The sequence below is a fragment of the Dermacentor albipictus genome, chromosome 7, assembly GCF_038994185.2.
Source record: "Dermacentor albipictus isolate Rhodes 1998 colony chromosome 7, USDA_Dalb.pri_finalv2, whole genome shotgun sequence".
In the NCBI taxonomy this organism is placed as follows: Eukaryota; Metazoa; Arthropoda; class Arachnida; order Ixodida; family Ixodidae; genus Dermacentor; species Dermacentor albipictus.
In genome coordinates, this window is record NC_091827.1 from 10364030 (window position 1) to 10385783 (window position 21754).

The 21754-nt window shown below is 46.4% G+C and overlaps 1 protein-coding gene across 1 annotated transcript; it reads right to left on the bottom strand.

Annotated features, from left to right (window-relative positions):
* Positions 1 to 61: 61 nt before the first annotated feature.
* On the bottom strand, positions 62 to 21677 carry LOC135904355 (TATA-box-binding protein-like). Its single transcript, XM_065435003.1, has 7 exons — positions 21210 to 21677; positions 18824 to 18963; positions 16771 to 16950; positions 16357 to 16420; positions 14173 to 14276; positions 3230 to 3324; positions 62 to 480 (listed from the first exon to the last, which is right to left on the bottom strand). The coding sequence occupies exons 1-7, from the start codon at positions 21477 to 21479 to the stop codon at positions 404 to 406; spliced, it is 930 nt and encodes a 309-aa protein (XP_065291075.1). The 5' UTR covers positions 21480 to 21677; the 3' UTR covers positions 62 to 403.
* Between the last annotated feature and the right edge of the window lie 77 nt (positions 21678 to 21754).

Here is a 21754-nt window from a genome sequence, read left to right on the forward strand (position 1 = left end):
TTGAAACAAAAATGCATGCAATACAGAACTGCTGAACTTTAACGCACACAACCAAGAAAAGTGCAGAAGTAGAAGTCATATATATTGTTTTTCTAATTGACAACTATATACAAGTGAAACTGGACAGCTATTGTCGGCAAAGTCCACCATAGTCCATACAAATGTCTCGTGTTGCGTGGAAAACCTTGCATCGAGTTGCAACACAATCCCGAAAGTCTCTTCCTTTTTGTAGCACACACGATTCATCACAAAACATGCTACACAATTTTCACTGGCATGGGTGAGTTTTTTTCCAAACCATCGATGTGACCTCCGCAACGCATGGATTATGACACTTATTTACAAAATGCACAATGATGCTGACAGGGCATATGAAGTCTTCTGCTGAAAGTGCTTGCACCAGTCACTGCTTGCGGAAGCCCTTCAATATGGGATAGATGTTGTCAAAGGCCTCATAAATTTCAGACCGTACCTTGGCACCTGTGATAGAAAAGGAAAATTTGGAAACACTTTCAGTAGCAGACCAATGTGGGAGCCTAGTACTCCCTGTATAATATTTCACTGAAATGCAGTCTCGAGCCTTGTTAACCCTTTCTGGTCCCATGATTCTTGTAGCAGTCATCTTTTACAGAAAATATCCGACATCGAGGAGAAGAAACAAAACTTTTCAGAAATGTGAGTGTGAGCAATGCTAATTACACAATTTGTCAAGTTTGTGCCACAGATAAACATAGATCTCTGAAATTTCATAAAATGTCCATGCCTAAAGCCTAATGCATATCACCTGCCTTGGATGTCACATAAGTGGTCTTCATATCATCTATGGCCACATTTCACACCATTACATTTGTGAGTTAAGAAATCTGAAGAACTCCACGCTGCTTAAAACACATCTAAAGTTCTTGAAATTTCATGAGAAAAACTTTCAATTCATTGCGAAGAACTGCAGTGGGAAATTTTTATACATTTCCCTGCCCTCTTGTCATTCAGATGCAGATAATATAATGTCCTCACTTCATTCAAAAAATTCGAACCACAAAGCAGTTGACATTGTCCTGTTCAACAACACTGGGAATAAGTTACAACAAATAATTGAGGACCTTAACAGAGAAAGTGCAAAAGTGGGGTTGAAGATTCATAATAATATTCCAAACACAAAGATAATGATCAACAGCCTGGCAAGGGAACAAAAGTTCAGGATTGCCATTTAGCCTCTATAGTCTGTGAAGGAGTACGTTTACCTATAGTCAAGTACAACTTTATCAAAACGGGGAGGCCCTGTCCAGATGACCAAAGCGCGACAGCCGATTGCCTCCACAACTAAAATAGTCCCACTCCAAAAAAGTGTGCTTCTAAAACGCATAATTCACGGTATGAATCAAGATTTCTGTATTTTGATGAATGGTTTGGTAGAGCTCTTGTGACTGGAATGCTATAGCACATGCCGGATCGCGAGAGAAAAATAACCCTGTGCCTTCTAAAATGCTGTAGGTCGTCTGCTCTTTAGCTTTATTGCAACAGAAAAGACGAAAGAGCAGTTCTGCATGGCTTTTGTGCTGGTTTACATGTACACGGCACATTTACAACTCATTTTCCCAGCTTAAAATGAATCAGCTGCTATTTAACAAGTACTTTAAAAAATGCATTTATTGAAACCATTACAAACCTGGAGCAAGAAGATGATCAAGGCAGGAAAGGTACAAATATGTTTCATTCATCGTTTTAAATAAGTACTCTTCGTCTTAAAGGGACACTAAACCGAAATAATACATCAGTTTGGACTAATAAGGCATTGTTTGAGAACCCCGCAGGCAGTCATTTCAAAAAAATAGTTTGATTATTAGATGAGAAAATGAAGGTGCAAGTATCAGTATTTGAATTTCGCGCCGAAACCCCAGCACCGGTACTTCAGCGCGACGTCAGAGATTCCAAAGTATGTTTTCGCATTTGGGCCACGTTGGCTGAATAAAGGCTCCCGAAACTTGCCATGTTTAATATTTGGTTCCTTTAGAACCCATTGTAGTCAATCTGTACCGCTATATATAATTAGTAGGCCCTAGAATATGCCATCGAAATCCAAGACGTCACAGACCCCAGGTGCGGGAACTTGAGTAGGCGTCGCCACCCGTCTTTCGTTCATGCGCTTTTTCTGGCTTACCAAACGTCTTATCGTTGTAAGAGTGGTGTTTTTCGTTTTGTAGAATGGTAATTTACTGATGCAGAAGAAATCATTTTTCACTTTAGTGTCCCTTTAAATAGCATGTGATTAGTAATTTTTCGGTTTTGTGTTTTCAAAAACTTATTTTCAAGAATGCGATTGTTTTGTTGGGTTTTTTTTTTTCCGTTCCATATCACATTTTTTCACCCAAGCATGCAGTCTTGCCAGTTCGCATAGCGTAGCGTCACCCATGCTCGTTGCAATCTTTCATCGCTGGATCACAGCTCAGAATAAACACACGTGGCACAAATGGTGCATCGGCACGGTAGACCACCACAATCAGTTTGGGAATTCACTCTCACAAGGGGCAGATGCACACGACTGACACGAATCGGCCCAGGTACACTGTACCCTGTTCGAAGCGTGGGCTACCATCTTCTCCACCAAAAAGAGGGGGGGTCACCGGCCATCTGGCTCATGTCAGTATAGAGTACTCGTGCACTGGTGGAGGCTCGTGTGCATCCACCTTGGAGGACTAAATGCTTCTTTCTTCTAAAGTTGTACTGGACTATACATAATGAAAATCAAACACTGCACGGAAATTCTGAGCAACATAAAACATGAAAACAAAGGTTCCAACACACAAAACAAACTTATGGCAAGTTTGACTGATTGCTTTCAAGTGCTCTGGCAGCACATTCTACGTTTGACAGGTTAAAATCCCCGTTTCTTTCAGAGCACCGCGCTTCAGCTCAGGCGCTCTCACTGTCAAGTGACCGATACCAGACAGAGTTACGATCACACTGCCCCTTCAGTTGCTCTGAAAGCAGCTGAATCTTCAGCTTGAGCAGGCTTTCTCCAACTCTAATCTCAGGAGAGCTCTGCATCATTGCAAACTGAGTCAGAGCATGGTAGGAAACAATCAAATGTGCCATTATTGATCACTGCATAACAGTCTCTAGCAGAATCATGTGTAAAACAAACTGATAACTCTCAAGAGAGCAAGCGTGCGAAGAGCATATTTGAAAATGCCGACGCAGCTGGTTTTAGCTTAGACAGGGTATTGCTTACCTGTGAGCACAACTTTGCCTGATACGAAGATAAGCAAAACAATACGAGGCTTCACCATGCGGTAGATAAGTCCTGGAAACAGCTCAGGCTCGTAACTGAAAAGTCAAAAGATACACTTCTTCCAATGACTGGCACACTACACTACTCACAAAGATCAAAAGAAGAAAAGAAGATACCATATTTACTCGCATAATCATCACACTTTTTTGTCGAAAAAATTTACAGAAATTTACGGGTGTGATCATTACGCGGGTTGAATTTCCCACGAGAAGAAAAAAAAATTTTTATTCCGCGTTTGCTGCGGGATGACAGCAAGTAAAAAAATAGGCGGCTGCGGCTGTGTGTAGTGCGGGACACCAAAACTAAAATGGCAGCTGGCGGAGCAAGCTGAATGCGATTTTTTCTTCTTCTCGTGAGTACATTACGTGCATTGAAACAGTTTCTTCTGTATCGGCAATGAATAATATCGTTAATATCGGCAAGTTTGCGGCAATAACATAGCTATGTCCACTTTGAGGGGACAGAAACAGATGGTTGGCATGCTGTGGAAACTGCAGCATCTGTCTTCACTACTATCCTAATACGGCACGTTTCCGCTAAGGGTGGGCGAATATCTTAGGTGTGTTACAAGCATCGGCGTATGAATAGGGTACAATTCTAACGTATCAGTGTAAACGTTGTGGGGTTCTCCTCCGTGCTCTTGGGACAAAGGAACGACAACACAATAGTGCAAACAATCACAAGGGCATTTATTGCACCTTTCATAGATAAATGCCTGCTAGCCGAGTTGCTATTCACAAAACATGCCGATGGGCGCGCGACAAATCTAGAAGTCCGATTCACCGCGACCGGATAACGAGCGAATATGTTCGCCCTATGCTGGACCCCAACGCCTGGTCGTTCGCGCGTACGGTCACGCGAACGGTGGCGCGCTCGAAGACGGCCACGCGAGACGATCTCGCAGAAGCATGGATCGGCGCACACGCGGGACGTCCGCCGCATTCGCCGGTCCGTCGCCCAAGAGAGCGAGCCTTCCTTTCCCGCGCCCAAGTAGCTCGCCTGTAGGCAGCGTCAGCAGCGCAACACTCGCGCCATCTCTCGTACGGCGCTTCAACCACTCCGACCGCAGCGGGCGCCAGGCCACGCGGCGAAGCCGCCCTGCAGGAGACGAGCTATGCGGAAAAACTAGATCTCAGGGGACGCGTGAGAGTCACACATCCCCACAACGTGGCTGCTATCGTTGCCGCGCGCGCGACTTGTTGCATGCCCACGAGTGCAGATAAGAAGAATCGAAAGGCACCTTTTTTGTTGTTGTTGACCACAACCATTATAAAGCCTACACATAATAAAGGAAAGTCTGGTTGTACTTCTTTTTGTCATGGAAGTGCGGAAAGTGGTGAAAGTAATGAAATGGGGTATCTACTTAAGAATGTTTGGTGCGTGCAGACCGCTTGGTTTGTCTTAAAAAGTCGTTTGCACAGCATTCGACACATGGTGAGCATGATCATTATTAGCTAGACTTGGCACACGACATATTGCTGCGGCAAGTTTGGGGTGCGATCATTTTGCGAGTAAATACGGTAGTTTAAGAAATCCCTCTACAAAGTCTCGCAAAGATTTTCTTTGAAACAAAGCTGCCGCCAATGACTTTAACAGCATGCCTACTAAAGTAGACTTCTAAATGCTGCTAACCAAAAAATCAATGGCCATCTTTTTTTTTTAATGCTTGTACCCACAAATTCTCCTTGACTTCAACTTTGTCAACTTCGCTGAGCAAGTAGCAGTGACACTTCTTGACTACGAAAATCACTATTCTCAGGGAAACGCTCCTCAGCGATTCCTGTACAGAATTTTCAAGTTGGCAACTTAGGGTGTCTACTTGAAAGCACTACAATGGACCACTGTAGCTACTGTTTACCTCAGGATCGCAAAGGAGCAATGATAAAGCGCAGTCTTCTGGTTGACAGTCAATGCACATCAGTATAAGTACAGTAGTTATGCCCACATTTGGCATGCAATATCCTTAAAGGACCACTAAGTAAAAACATCAACATAAGATGATCTGGTAGGCTAAATGCCTGGAAACACAAGCAGGCTACACATGCCATAAGCATAGGCATGGCAACCCAAAAGAAGGGTAAAAACAAAAGGCAGGTAGCAACATTTCATTTCCTGCTTCAAAGAGCAGTGGACCTAAGGAAAAAAAGACTTAACTTGACAAGCTCCCAAGGCCCATGAGGTTCATTGAAAATGACACCATCGAGCATGCCATACAAAGGTTGGATGCAGAAACATGAAGCATGATTCACATTATAGTAAAAAACAGAGTACTTCTGCATTACTAAACAAGAACATCAAGTAAGGCAGATACACACAAAACAACAAATACAAAATTAGGAGCTTGAAGAACACAAATTTAGGAGAATATATCACGGCATCATCGCCAACGCTTTTAATGTCACCGATTTTGACAGCAGCTGCCTGTGGCTAGTTAAGTGTCAATCAGTTAGAACACAGTAAGTAGGGAAGTTTGCACTGCTTCATATGTAAGAAAATGCTTGAAATGCAAATGTTAAGGCTTTCCCACACCAAAAAGGATAAACAGACAAAAAGATGCCATCAAATATGTGATGACGCACCAGCGCCAATGGCACCATAGCCTAGAATACAAAAAGAATACTCTGGCTTTTGTTTCCCCCACTAACCCTCTTTAGCCAAAGAAATGTATATAAAGTTGTGACAAAAGCTGTCAAGTTAGCATTATACCTTTACAACCTCTAAATGCCTGTTTGCACCTTTTCCCCTGAACTGTGCTTCATGTTGTTTCACTAAGTCCACGTACAGTCGAAACTCACGATAACAAAGCCCTGCGACAATGAAATATTTTCGTACCCTCAGGGGACGCCCATAGGATTCAATGCATTTCATACCTCTAAAAAACAAAATGTCACTGTACTACAATTCCTCATCAACGAAATTTGCCGGGACGTAACCCCGCATATTACCTACTCGCGCAAGGCTAGCAGGCTCCAAAATGCACTCAAAATATGATTGCTTTGCAATAAAATTGCGTAAAATACAAGCACATTACACTTGCATAGGCACTGCCATTATTGTTTACAAAAACAACCAAGCACCAGAAGCGATCGAGTGTGCCAGAAACACGTCATGGCCACCATCTTGTTTGGTGATCGCCCTGTTCGAAGTGGCACACATGTTGCTACCACGTGACGACGGTTTCTGCACTGTTGTGCCTGGTGATCCCTCAGAACAAAGGATGCTTCACCAGCAGACATGCAGCTGTCATGGGTGCTGATCACGCATCATCATTTACTCAAGGCAGCTTGCTTCAATACAGCAACATCGTCCCTTCTGACCGTCACGACGAGACCACTGATTCGAGGTGCTGTTGCGCCTGGCAATCCCTTGGAGCAAAAGATGCTCCAATGGCAGACATGCGGCTGTCACGGGTGCTGATCATGCCTCATCATTCACTCAAGGTAGCTTGCTTCAATACAGCAACGTCGCCCCTCCTGACCGTCACGAAGAGGTCACTGATTCGGGGTGCTGTTGTGCCTGGCAATCCCTCAGAACAAAGAATGCTCCACCGGCAGACATGCGGCTGTCACGGGTGCTGATCATGCCTCATCATTCACCCAAGGCACCTTGCTTCAATACAGCAACATTGCCCCTTCTGACCGTCATGACGAGACCACTGATTCGAGGTGCTGCTGTGCCTGGCAATCCCATGGAGCAAAAGATGCTCCACTGGCAGACATGCGGCTGTCATGGGTGCTGATCATGAATTGAATTGAATTTTATTTCTTGTTCATTCAAACGAGGGTAGACTGAGACTAAACACATAAAGCCTGACAAAGGCTTTATGCCTCATCATTCACTCAAGGCAGCTTGCTTCAATACAGCAACATCGCCCCTTCTGACCGTCATGACAAGACCACTGATTCGAGGTGCTGCTGTGCCTGGCAATCCCTTGGAGCAAAAGATGCTCCACTGGCAGACATGCGGCTGTCACGGGTGCTGATCATGCCTCATCATTCACTCAAGGCAGCTTGCTTCAATACAGCAACATCGCCCCTTCTGACCGTCATGACGAGACCACTGATTCGAGGTGCTGCTGTGGCTGGCAATCCTTTGGAGCAAAAGATGCTCCAATGGCAGACATGCGGCTGTCACGGGTGCTGATCATGCCTCATCATTCACTCAAGGTAGCTTGCTTCAATACAGCAACATCGCCCCTTCTGACCGTCATGACGAGACCACTGATTCGAGGTGCTGCTGTGGCTGGCAATCCTTTGGAGCAAAAGATGCTCCAATGGCAGACATGCGGCTGTCACGGGTGCTGATCATGCCTCATCATTCACTCAAGGCAGCTTGCTTCAATACAGCAACATCGCCCCTTCTGACCGTCATGACGAGACCACTGATTCGAGGTGCTGCTGTGGCTGGCAATCCTTTGGAGCAAAAGATGCTCCAATGGCAGACATGCGGCTGTCACGGGTGCTGATCATGCCTCATCATTCACTCAAGGCAGCTTGCTTCAATACAGCAACATCGCCCCTTCTGACCGTCATGACGAGACCACTGATTCGAGGTGCTGCTGTGGCTGGCAATCCTTTGGAGCAAAAGATGCTCCAATGGCAGACATGCGGCTGTCACGGGTGCTGATCATGCCTCATCATTCACTCAAGGCAGCTTGCTTCAATACAGCAACATCGCCCCTTCTGACCGTCATGACGAGACCACTGATTCGAGGTGCTGCTGTGGCTGGCAATCCTTTGGAGCAAAAGATGCTCCAATGGCAGACATGCGGCTGTCACGGGTGCTGATCATGCCTCATCATTCACTCAAGGCAGCTTGCTTCAATACAGCAACATCGCCCCTTCTGACCGTCATGACGAGACCACTGATTCGAGGTGCTGCTGTGGCTGGCAATCCTTTGGAGCAAAAGATGCTCCAATGGCAGACATGCGGCTGTCACGGGTGCTGATCATGCCTCATCATTCACTCAAGGCAGCTTGCTTCAATACAGCAACATCGCCCCTTCTGACCGTCATGACGAGACCACTGATTCGAGGTGCTGCTGTGGCTGGCAATCCTTTGGAGCAAAAGATGCTCCAATGGCAGACATGCGGCTGTCACGGGTGCTGATCATGCCTCATCATTCACTCAAGGCAGCTTGCTTCAATACAGCAACATCGCCCCTTCTGACCGTCATGACGAGACCACTGATTCGAGGTGCTGCTGTGCCTGGCAATCCCTTGGAGCAAAAGATGCTCCACTGGCAGACATGCGGCTGTCACGGGTGCTGATCATGCCTCATCATTCACTCAAGGCAGCTTGCTTCAATACAGCAACATCGCCCCTTCTGACCGTCATGACGAGACCACTGATTCGAGGTGCTGCTGTGGCTGGCAATCCTTTGGAGCAAAAGATGCTCCAATGGCAGACATGCGGCTGTCACGGGTGCTGATCATGCCTCATCATTCACTCAAGGTAGCTTGCTTCAATACAGCAACGTCGCCCCTCCTGACCGTCACGAAGAGGTCACTGATTCGGGATGCTGCTGTGCCTGGCAATCCCTTGGAGCAAAAGATGCTTCACTGGCAGACTTGCGGCTGTCACGGGTGCTGATCATGCCTCATCATTCACTCAAGGCAGCTTGCTTCAATACAGCAACATCGCCCCTTCTGACCGTCATGACGAGACCACTGATTCGAGGTGCTGCTGTGGCTGGCAATCCTTTGGAGCAAAAGATGCTCCAATGGCAGACATGCGGCTGTCACGGGTGCTGATCATGCCTCATCATTCACTCAAGGCAGCTTGCTTCAATACAGCAACATCGCCCCTTCTGACCGTCATGACGAGACCACTGATTCGAGGTGCTGCTGTGCCTGGCAATCCCTTGGAGCAAAAGATGCTCCAATGGCAGACATGCGGCTGTCACGGGTGCTGATCATGCCTCATCATTCACTCAAGGCAGCTTGCTTCAATACAGCAACATCGCCCCTTCTGACCGTCATGACGAGACCACTGATTCGAGGTGCTGCTGTGGCTGGCAATCCTTTGGAGCAAAAGATGCTCCAATGGCAGACATGCGGCTGTCACGGGTGCTGATCATGCCTCATCATTCACTCAAGGTAGCTTGCTTCAATACAGCAACATCGCCCCTTCTGACCGTCATGACGAGACCACTGATTCGAGGTGCTGCTGTGGCTGGCAATCCTTTGGAGCAAAAGATGCTCCAATGGCAGACATGCGGCTGTCACGGGTGCTGATCATGCCTCATCATTCACTCAAGGCAGCTTGCTTCAATACAGCAACATCGCCCCTTCTGACCGTCATGACGAGACCACTGATTCGAGGTGCTGCTGTGCCTGGCAATCCCTTGGAGCAAAAGATGCTCCACTGGCAGACATGCGGCTGTCACGGGTGCTGATCATGCCTCATCATTCACTCAAGGCAGCTTGCTTCAATACAGCAACATCGCCCCTTCTGACCGTCATGACGAGACCACTGATTCGAGGTGCTGCTGTGCCTGGCAATCCCTTGGAGCAAAAGATGCTCCACTGGCAGACATGCGGCTGTCACGGGTGCTGATCATGCCTCATCATTCACTCAAGGCAGCTTGCTTCAATACAGCAACATCGCCCCTTCTGACCGTCATGACGAGACCACTGATTCGAGGTGCTGCTGTGGCTGGCAATCCTTTGGAGCAAAAGATGCTCCAATGGCAGACATGCGGCTGTCACGGGTGCTGATCATGCCTCATCATTCACTCAAGGCAGCTTGCTTCAATACAGCAACATCGCCCCTTCTGACCGTCATGACGAGACCACTGATTCGAGGTGCTGCTGTGCCTGGCAATCCCTTGGAGCAAAAGATGCTTCACTGGCAGACTTGCGGCTGTCACGGGTGCTGATCATGCCTCATCATTCACTCAAGGCAGCTTGCTTCAATACAGCAACATCGCCCCTTCTGACCGTCATGACGAGACCACTGATTCGAGGTGCTGCTGTGGCTGGCAATCCTTTGGAGCAAAAGATGCTCCAATGGCAGACATGCGGCTGTCACGGGTGCTGATCATGCCTCATCATTCACTCAAGGCAGCTTGCTTCAATACAGCAACATCGCCCCTTCTGACCGTCATGACGAGACCACTGATTCGAGGTGCTGCTGTGCCTGGCAATCCCTTGGAGCAAAAGATGCTCCACTGGCAGACATGCGGCTGTCACGGGTGCTGATCATGCCTCATCATTCACTCAAGGCAGCTTGCTTCAATACAGCAACATCGCCCCTTCTGACCGTCATGACGAGACCACTGATTCGAGGTGCTGCTGTGGCTGGCAATCCTTTGGAGCAAAAGATGCTCCAATGGCAGACATGCGGCTGTCACGGGTGCTGATCATGCCTCATCATTCACTCAAGGTAGCTTGCTTCAATACAGCAACGTCGCCCCTCCTGACCGTCACGAAGAGGTCACTGATTCGGGATGCTGCTGTGCCTGGCAATCCCTTGGAGCAAAAGATGCTTCACTGGCAGACTTGCGGCTGTCACGGGTGCTGATCATGCCTCATCATTCACTCAAGGCAGCTTGCTTCAATACAGCAACATCGCCCCTTCTGACCGTCATGACGAGACCACTGATTCGAGGTGCTGCTGTGGCTGGCAATCCTTTGGAGCAAAAGATGCTCCAATGGCAGACATGCGGCTGTCACGGGTGCTGATCATGCCTCATCATTCACTCAAGGCAGCTTGCTTCAATACAGCAACATCGCCCCTTCTGACCGTCATGACGAGACCACTGATTCGAGGTGCTGCTGTGCCTGGCAATCCCTTGGAGCAAAAGATGCTCCAATGGCAGACATGCGGCTGTCACGGGTGCTGATCATGCCTCATCATTCACTCAAGGCAGCTTGCTTCAATACAGCAACATCGCCCCTTCTGACCGTCATGACGAGACCACTGATTCGAGGTGCTGCTGTGGCTGGCAATCCTTTGGAGCAAAAGATGCTCCAATGGCAGACATGCGGCTGTCACGGGTGCTGATCATGCCTCATCATTCACTCAAGGCAGCTTGCTTCAATACAGCAACATCGCCCCTTCTGACCGTCATGACGAGACCACTGATTCGAGGTGCTGCTGTGCCTGGCAATCCCTTGGAGCAAAAGATGCTCCACTGGCAGACATGCGGCTGTCACGGGTGCTGATCATGCCTCATCATTCACTCAAGGCAGCTTGCTTCAATACAGCAACATCGCCCCTTCTGACCGTCATGACGAGACCACTGATTCGAGGTGCTGCTGTGGCTGGCAATCCTTTGGAGCAAAAGATGCTCCAATGGCAGACATGCGGCTGTCACGGGTGCTGATCATGCCTCATCATTCACTCAAGGTAGCTTGCTTCAATACAGCAACGTCGCCCCTCCTGACCGTCACGAAGAGGTCACTGATTCGGGATGCTGCTGTGCCTGGCAATCCCTTGGAGCAAAAGATGCTTCACTGGCAGACTTGCGGCTGTCACGGGTGCTGATCATGCCTCATCATTCAGTCAAGGCAGCTTGCTTCAATACAGCAACGTCGCCCCTCCTGACCGTCACGAAGAGGTCACTGATTCGGGATGCTGCTGTGCCTGGCAATGCCTTGGAGCAAAAGATGCTTTACCGGCAGACATGCAGCTGTCACGGGTGCTGTTCATGCCTTATCATTCACTTCAAGACAACAACATCGGCCTCCAACTACCACAAAGACCAGTCTCCCGATGCTGACAGAAGAGGCCACAAATTAATGATGGGGGACTTCCGGAGAAAGGACTTCCGGGGAAAGGACGTCAACAGTGGTTTCACAGTTTGCCACGTGGTTCCTCATATTGGGAAACGGTGGAACGTTGAGATTGGAAAAAGGCGAGGAGGGAGGGGTCGCTGAGCGGGCAACGGTGGGATGTTGAAATTGGGCAATGGTGGGGCAACAGGAAACGGGAGGTGGTGAGCGATTCAGCATTTGTGATTGGCCAGTGAATTCCCTCGACGAGGGAAAGAGGGAAATCAACGGCATGAAATGCAAATCTGGACAGCTGTGGAGGAGACGCTTGGACATGCGAAGGCTCTAGCATGTACTGTGCTACAATAGATGGAGCACGTAGTAGTTCTGCGGAAGCCCGCAGGGTGGAGAGAAGTAATCATAAAGGAAAAATCAGACATCCACCCGTTCGTAGCAATTGCTACAAAGGAAACCCATACGGGTTCCTCGAAAGAAAAGCCTTAGAGTTGAAGAAAAATTCGTCCTGGTGTGGGACGAACCCGAGACCACCGGCTTTCCGGGGAAGCTGCCCTACCATCTGAGCTAACCAGGCGGCTAGCATATGGCAGGGCGAAGTCGAATTTGTCGACAACACACGAAGCAAAGGTAAGCGTTTGACGTAGCAGTTCTGCGGAAGCCCGCAGGGTAGAGAGAACTAATTATAAAGGGAAAATCTGACATCCACCCGTTCGTAGCAATTGCTACAAAGGAAACCCACACGGGTTCCTCGAAAGAAAAGCCTCAGAGTTGAAGAAAAATTTGTCCTGGTCTGGGACGTCACACGTTCGTAGCAATTGCTACAAAAGAAACCCGTATGGGTTTCCTTTGTAGCAATTGCTACGAACAGGTGGATGTCTGATTTTCCCTTTATAATTACTTCTCTCCACCCTGCGGGCTTCCGCAGAACTACTACGTCAAACACTTGCCTTTGCTTCGTGTGTTGTCGACAAATTCGACTTCGCCCTGCCATATGCTAGCCGCCTGGTTAGCTCAGATGGTAGAGCGGCTGCCCCGGAAAGGCGGTGGTCTCGGGTCCCAGACCAAGACGAATTTTTCTTCAACTCTGAGGCTTTTCTTTCGAGGAACCCGTATGGGTTTCCTTTGTAGCAATTGCTACGAGCGGGTGGATGTCTGATTTTCCTTTTAAAATAGATGGAGCAGTGTTTGTAAAACTGAACCATGTGCCTTTTTTTAATTTAATCCGTTTTGTCACTCTCTTCCACGTCACTCGGAAGCTTTCTTTCTCCCAGCACTTGGCACAGCACCATCCATGGAACCTTTGTGGCCGCACGGAACCAGACTTCACAACAGCACACCTAGTGCAGTGCAGTGAGCAACATGCAGCAAAAACAAGAAAATCCGTGTCTCTCCGACATAGAATTGTTCATGGCACTTGAGATGGCGGTTGCAGAATGGAGTGCCACGCACCGGGCCGTGATTAAGCGATCGTACAGGAATGCGCATCCCTTTCTTCAAGAACGCCGGTTTCGGTGCTACCTGAGAAGCATCACATGCAGATTCATCCCCGAACGACAATTTGCGTGAAGGTGTCGTTATCTCAATCTATTGCTTCGGGTATACGAGATACAATCACTTGCACGCTCGGCACCAAATGCATTGGCGTCTAGGGGCAACAGCGTGCGCTATAGAAGTGCGGCTGCATGCGTGGAGCGCTGTTGCTCTGCATCCCGTGCCAAGTTACGCAAGATCTCGCAAAAGTGATCATATGTCCGAAAGCAACTGACCGACTATTGACCAAATTGAACCGAACAATCCACTACTGATCGATGAATGCGGTGCACATTGTATTGTTTGCAATGCAGTTCTATATCCTCAAGCAGAGCTTGCCAAAGTAGGCTAACCGAATATTGAAAGTAAGGTTTCGTTCTGCGACGCATTACCTATCTGTGCTGTCTCATTTCGCAACAATGAAATTCTCGTGAAAGGGAATTTTTTCGCGTTCCCCGCTGATTTCGTTATTGCGAACTTCAACTGTAATATATTTTACAGTTGAAGTTCGCAAACCAACTATTAGGTAGTCTAGGCATCTGTCATCTGTTTAGCCTTTCTACTTGCACTACCATGTCTTTCAGAGATACGTGACAGACAGAATATAAAAGTTCAAACCTTGAGAATTGGCTGTGCGTTAGGACAAGGCCTTCAAGACGTATAGGGAAACGAACATCGCAGCTGCCGACCATATTTTGAATCTTGAAGTCAAGGAACTTTGCCTGAAAAGTAATCATAAACACAAAAGGTTAACGTAAAAACAACATGAAAACGTAGTTTCCAGTATATACAAAGAAAAAAGAAACTTGTAAGATTGCCAAAACAATGTCGGAAAACAATCTACACCAACACTTGGGGATGTTAGCATTCAGGCAATTTTATGTGCTAAGCTGCATTTTGGTGGATGGTCTTTTAATTAAAATGTAATAAAAAAGTCATTAGCTTCTTCATAGGTCATGACCACTGTTTTAGTATATTCCACTGATTCAAGTTGTGACCAGTTAATAGCCTTTACAAAGTGCCAAAATTGACATACTACAGGCAACCCAAGAAATGAGCTGATAACTGGTCAAGAAAGGGACAAAGTGTAAGATGAAGAGCATAGAGGTTAACCAAAATAATTGTCCATTTTTATTTGGCTAGTCTGCATTGGGAGGGAATGGGAAATGGCAAAAAGGTTCAGAACTGGTACAGAACTGGTTTACTGCCTGTCCCACATCATGTATGGGAAACAATGTAAGGCGCTATCCAGCTTAAATCACGACTCCACTGTCTTTTTTTTAATTTTTTTTATTTAGTACCCACAGCGCCCATTCACACATTACAGTGGGGGAGCATAGAAGAAAAACAAGAAATAAATTGCAGGTTTGCATAAATTCATGTAAGTGAAAAGCAGATTATTATACGCCAAGACAAAAGCACACAGCCACGTTGCACGCAGCCAAGTCGGACGCAGGCACTTTGCAGATGTCACATCTCACATGCGAAAAAAAAAGTGCATAAGCCTTTCCCTTTAGATTTAAAACATGACACACTTTAACTACTTTTCCAATGTGCCAAGATACTCTATTTGCGGAACACCACTTAAGTCTCTGTAATTCGCAGCTAAAAAGCACTCCTGACTCGATTCGCAGCTCAAAAGCACTCCATTTTTGCATGTCTTTTAGCCTAACAAGCCTCCTCTTAGAGTAAGGATAGCATTCTTAACATACTAGAAGGATGGACTAATGCACCTCAAATTATTTTTCTATTTAAACCACTACAAACGCATTACATGTCATTTAATTCATTAGAACCTTTTCTTTTTTTTTTGCTTGAGTAGTCACCGCACTGCATTATACATATTCATGGCCATGCTATACAGTGAAAGCTCGTTAATTCGAACTTCAATAATTCGAATTTATGGATAATTCGAACTGTACGATTTGGTCCGGCCAAGCTCCACAGAAGTCTATGTATAAAGAAGTCCGTTCATTCGAACACGAGAAGGTTCCCTCACGGATAATTCGAACTACGCTCGCCTGGCCCACGGCCAGAGAAACGCGCCGACTGCCTACACACAAGGCTGTATTGCCTCCAAAACGGAGAGAACGGCGAGAGAAGGCAAAATCGGAAAAAAAATCTAACCGACGTGGGGTCAGCCAGAAGGCAGCGGTGGCTGCCGCCTCTCCGTTCTACGTAACCTCCGAGACTTCTTGCCCGCTGCGAATCTCGGAGGCTTCGCAAATCTTGTACAGCTGCTAATGCTGTGTGGAGATGGCACGGCAAGCGCCAAAACACAGCGAATCAAGTACGTCACAGCTGCGCTTGCAATCAAGAACCAACGAATCAGGGCCTTCGCCACCTTCACATGTTCAGCGTCTTTGTCTCGGCAGTCTTCATCAGTTGTGCACCTCTGTTTTCAGCTTAGGAGGCATCGGCCATCGCGATTCATTGTGATGGTGTTAAGCCTCGGCTAACGTTCGTTTCATTGGACATCGGTGGTGTGGCACAGTCGGACCCAGAGCTTCGACTCGAAGATGGCGTGTGCCCGCGGCACACACCATCACTTTCTGACACGCCAAATTTCTGACATGCCCTACTGCTTCCAAATCGCAGTGTACTGTTGCTCTCCTCCACTTTCGTTAGTTCGAACTTTCGTTAATTCGAACTGAAGCGGCTTCCCCTAGCGGTTCGAATTAACGAGCTTTTACTGTACTTGTACAAATACAGCATTGCAGCCTCCAAGAAACATAAGAGATAAATTCACAAATCGTCCATATTTTGATACCATATGCTGAAAATAAAAGGACAAAAACTTACGTCAAAGCCCAACTTTTGGATTATCCGGGCATACTTTCTTGCTGCCAACCTTGATTGCTCTTCACTGTGAAATGAAGGAATGAAAGGACATAAGAATTCTGTGTTCTTCTCACATTGCTTCACAGAGAGTTTTACCAAAAAGAAATCAAGTTCCTATAGACAAGCTCCAATGCATGACATCATGAAGATGCAGCAGCACCGCCATCACATTCTGTACTGGTAAAACAAAATTGAGAGAGACTACTGGCTTGAGCTTTCTTTGCAGGCAAGTTTTATAGATGTGGAATCATTTACAAAAATTGCTTCACAATGATTGTTGTTTGCTGTCTGTCTGCTGTGAGTTCAGCTGTATTTCTTTTATTTGTTTAGTTGAAGCTCATCTAAATAAGCACAAACGGAAACGACAGGTGGTACCTTTTTGCTCCAGTGCACACCATCTTCCCTGAACTGAAGATCAGGGCTGTGGTTCGGGGCTCTCGGATGCGCATGATGACGGCAGCAAAACGCTTGGGATTGTACTCTGCATTTCGCGCATGCAAAGCAATCTTCTTCAGGTCTAGCTTGCAGCCCAGGTTTACTGTTGAGACGATATTCCTGCAGAATTGCACATTCATTTGTACAAAGTCACAAATAGGGCTAAGTTTTCTCAGTTTTGTTCCAAGGGTTCCTCTGCTTCAATGACGGCAATAAACTTTTTTTTTTATCACAACTGATCTATGCTCTCATTACCATCACAAAGCAATGGGCACTTTTTTTTTTTTGAAATTACAGTACTTTTAGCCCTTGCAGGCCGTCGCAGTATCAAGCAAGTAAAACAAGGTCTATGCAAAAGTTGTTCAAAGTTCCAGCAAAGGTTCACATTATATACTCGCATGAAGTCAGTTTCAGTCACCTATCTTTCTCGGTAAAATCAAAACTTCAAACATACCAACTCTCGTTGAGTGCAGCGAAAGCACGTAAAGATGGTTAGTACAAACCAACATTCACAAAGGATACTGAAATCACTGGTAACATACTGTCATGAACTTGATTGGGAGATTTCAAATAAGAAAAGCAAAATCAGTCAAAAAACTTTAGAAGTTAAAATTAAATTGTGGGGTGTAATGTCTCAAATCAATTTGTGGGCTACAAGAAGCTTGGCTGACTACACAAATTAATTCCGGCCGCCTGGTGCTCTTTAACATAGGTTTAAATGAATCAATCAAGCCCACAACCTTACTCAGCAGCAGGACATCATAGCCACTCAGCCGCTATGGGAGTACCAGAGCGTTATGCTTTCAGTATGCTTGATTAAAACCTTGACATGCAATACTACCCTTGGCAAGAGGCAACAAATTGCACTCTTGTATGAAGTTCATGGGTAAACCACTTTCTTTTGCATTCGTGTTTGGATTTTGCATTCATGCTTCATTTGTTCATGATAGAACAGTAGTCAGGAGAAAGGCTTGCAGCGTTTTGGCCATGCATTCTGGTGGGGTAGCATTTTTTTGTCAGCTTGTCTGGCATTGGGTAATGGCACACATTGTAGAGAAGATGAAGTGATCGATGCCTTGTGCTGCTCAATCACTTTAACCTGATGAAACTCCACAGTTACTTCATTCATCCAATAATTTTTTTTTTTCAGGAGAATATTTTCTAATGAGTGCACTGTGTTTGCTGAAGTAAAATAAATTCTTGTGTTCTAAGTGGTTTAGACCCCCTTAAAGTCACTTCAAGTAACTAAAGTCATGTTTAACAGTCTCGGAAGAGAACAGCAGTTTATGATAGGTAGCAAGGCACCGAAAGTGGTAAGGGAATACATCTACTTAGGACAGGTAGTGACCGCAGATCCAGATCATAAGATTGAAATAATCAGAAGAATGGGCTGGAAGTCATTTGGCAGGCATTCTCAGATCATGAACAGCAGGTTGCCATTATCCCTCAAGAGAAAAGTGTATAACAGCTGTGTCTCACCAGTACTCACCTACAGGGCAGAAACTTGGAGGCTTACGAAAAGGGTTCTACTTAAATTGAGGACTACGCAACGAGCTATAGAAAGAAGAATGATAGGTGTAATGTTAAGGGATAAGAAGAGAGCAGATTGGGTGAGGGAACACACGTGAGTTAATGACATCTTAGTTGAAATCAAAAATAAGTAATGGGCATGGGCAGGGCATGTAATGTGGGGGGAAGATAACCGATGGTCATTAAGGGTTACGGACTGGATTCCACGAGAAGGAGAGCATAGCAGGGGGCGGCAGAAAGTTATGTGGGCGGATGAGATTAAAAAGTTTGCAGGGACAACATGGCCACGATTAGCACAGGATTGGGGTAGTTTGAGAGGTATGGGAGAGGCCTTTGCACTGCAGTGGGCATAGCCAGGCTGCTGATGATGATGAAAGTAATTTTGGTGCAACAAACAAATAAAACAGATGTGTAATTATTGGAGCAACAACAATAGGAAAGAGGTCATGATAGCCTGACGTACTGAAGCTGTGGGACAATTCCAGGATCTGCTGATGCTGGAGTGATGGGTGTCATGGGTGGGCCAGGGGTTGATGGGAACATGCTTCCACTTGCCGAGTGAGGTGTTGAACCAGCACCAGTCGGTGTTGCACCCGATGAAGACTGTCATGACAATGAAAGAAAGCAACACGAGGTGGATTCATAAGTGACAATTAAGAACTGTAAGAGTGTTCTTAACTTGAAAAATTCTGATACTAATTACAGCACATTACAGAAAGTTAGCGTGTGCATTGTGAAGAGACCAAAGTAATAAAAAGACGTCAAAGAAATAGATGGGACAGAAGTGATCTGTCCAAAAGAATGGCAGATATGACTTCACTACAAGTGCATTGCCAGAAAACGACAACATTGGCCAACACTCAGAATTCAAATACATAAATTTGTAGTTAGGCTATAACCTAAATGCAAACATGTAAAACACAGATATCCAGGTGTTGGCTAAAAAGTAAACTGCTGATCACACTGATCTTATAACTTATCTAAAGGATTAAAGGACAAAACCTAGAGAGCAGTAGAGACTGATTTTAAGAAGTGGTCACACACTCTGATACATGTTACCTTCCCTGCACGCAACTCTCATTGCATGTTCGTGCTTGGTTCACTATTGTGGCAAGCTCTCCAGGACTGAACACACTTTCATAAAGAAATGACAAGCATTCCTCTCAGTGTTGCAGCACAGCACAAAAGGAAATGTCGAGGATTCTCAAAGTTAAGGTAAAATTTGATTAGGTTGATGCTTGGCTTAACCCTTTGCAGTCATTTGTTGAACCCCACCCGTCATGCAAAAATATCTGTTCTGGTCATATGTCGAGTAGCACCTGACACGCATGTGCACTTGCGTTCGCCAGTGATTTGTGTTCGTAGTGCCAGCTTTCGGGAATGTTTTCAAGTAACGATTGCACTTTGCAATGTCACCTGACAAGAGCAGCACTTTTTTAATTCCTTTCTTCCTGTTTGAAGGGATATTCGCACGATTTGTATCAAGTGCCAACAGGATGGTGGTGCTTTCTGCAGATGCATTTGGTGGACAAAGTTCACCTAAGTTCAGTGAACCAGACGATCATTTTGGAGCCACAAATTAATATATTTCGCCTTCAAATGGTCAAGAAACTTTCTTGGAAGAAAGCACTTTAGAATTCTGAACAGCCTTTACTAACCTGCTCTACTACTCTACTAACCTGCTGTTCAAAATTCTGGTCGCAGCCAAGGAGAGAGTTTCGGACGCTGTCACATAGTGCTCAAGTGCTGTCAAGATTTTCAGGGATAGGTTTTCTGAAATATGGCACTTAACATGTGTTTGTTTACCCGAGCGTAATTTCTGCATGGAGTCGAAATGAGCAAAATGGCTCCAGACTGGTACGACCGCGAACAGGGCAATTGCATATGACGGCAAAGGGTTAATACCAGGCCAATAGGTTGTCTGGTCCATTCGATCGCACTGACCAAATTTGAACCAAGGCTTCATTAATCAACATTATGGGCAGCCAGAACAATTTCACAAAAAGAAGCAGGCTTACAAAGGAACAACTACAGGTCCAATACCAAATGCATGGACAGTTATTCGTATGGCTATTCGCTTCTGGATCAATGCCAGTGTCTCTGCACCCAAGTAGGTGAGGAATATTATGTAGAAATTCACACATTCTGTGTAATCGCAGTCACTAACTTTGTGCAAACCAATCACTGGGTATTTCTCCGAACATCTTGGGACGTTAAAGAGCAATGCGCATCAAGGCAGCTGCTGGCGCATAACGTTTGCAAAGTATGGGCGCCATGCAATGTGAAAAGCAATACCGTGTTTGATGGTGGTCGTCAGACTTAACGATGACGGCACGTGAAAGTCGTCCGAGGCGAAAGTGACTAGCGGCTGTAAAAACTGCCGCTGTAGTGGCTTTGCAATTAGAAGTGGGACACAACCTAAGCACGGAACATCAGAACAATCTTGCACGAGCTCGCAAGCGTCCGAATTAGGATGTATACCCACATCCCTACCATGCCTGAACTTTTTCGCACACTACTGTTCGAAACTAAGGTACGATCCCGATCCCGAAGGTACGAACAAAGGTATGATCCTTAAACGAGCTTCCTTAGACTGCCCTCCCACAGATATTGGTCCTATTCAACGGAAAAATAGAGTAAATATAAGATCACACTCCCATGTGGTGTGAATTACGTCTCACGGTGGGGCTTACAATTAGATAACAAACACCGCGTGCGTTTCCTTGAAATTTGTTTCAAGCCATCAAGCCCCGTGCATTAGGAATCATCGGTTAGGGGCGCACACATATCGCATCAGTTTATTCGTCGCTCGTGAGACACAGCCAGCCGGAATAATCAGTGATCCTTACGTGAACGTGGCCGGCAGGCGTTTGAGGCTGCATGAGGGACTGAGGCGTGAGCCCCGTGCTCGCTGCGTAAGGTTGTATGACGCTCGCATTTCGCTGCTGCGTCGACGGCGACTGATGCATGGGCGAGTCATGTTGTTGGGGCTGCAGCGGCGACGGTTGGATCTGCCGCGCAAGCTGCTGCAGATGCTGCTCCTCGACGTTGTCGGCCTGCGCCGACACCGAAAGTGGGGTGCCGAGGTTTAAGCTGAAGACAGGACTCGACATATCCATCTCGGCGGATTTCAAGTTCGGGGCTTACACCCCGCCGTTGAAGTCAAAGATCCTATCTCTTCTTTTTCGGAAGGCCCTGCCGATGCTGCAGGGCTCCGGAAAACAGAACCTCTGCGCTACGTTATGCGAACATCGGTTTAAGCGGTGACAAGCTCACTGGCGTTACGTTCATAGAATATCTGAAAACGGCACATGGTCGACGCCAAAGAGTGCGCAGTTGCGTACGCATTTTGCGTGCGTATATCAAAAACTAAATGTATTTCCATCACATACCT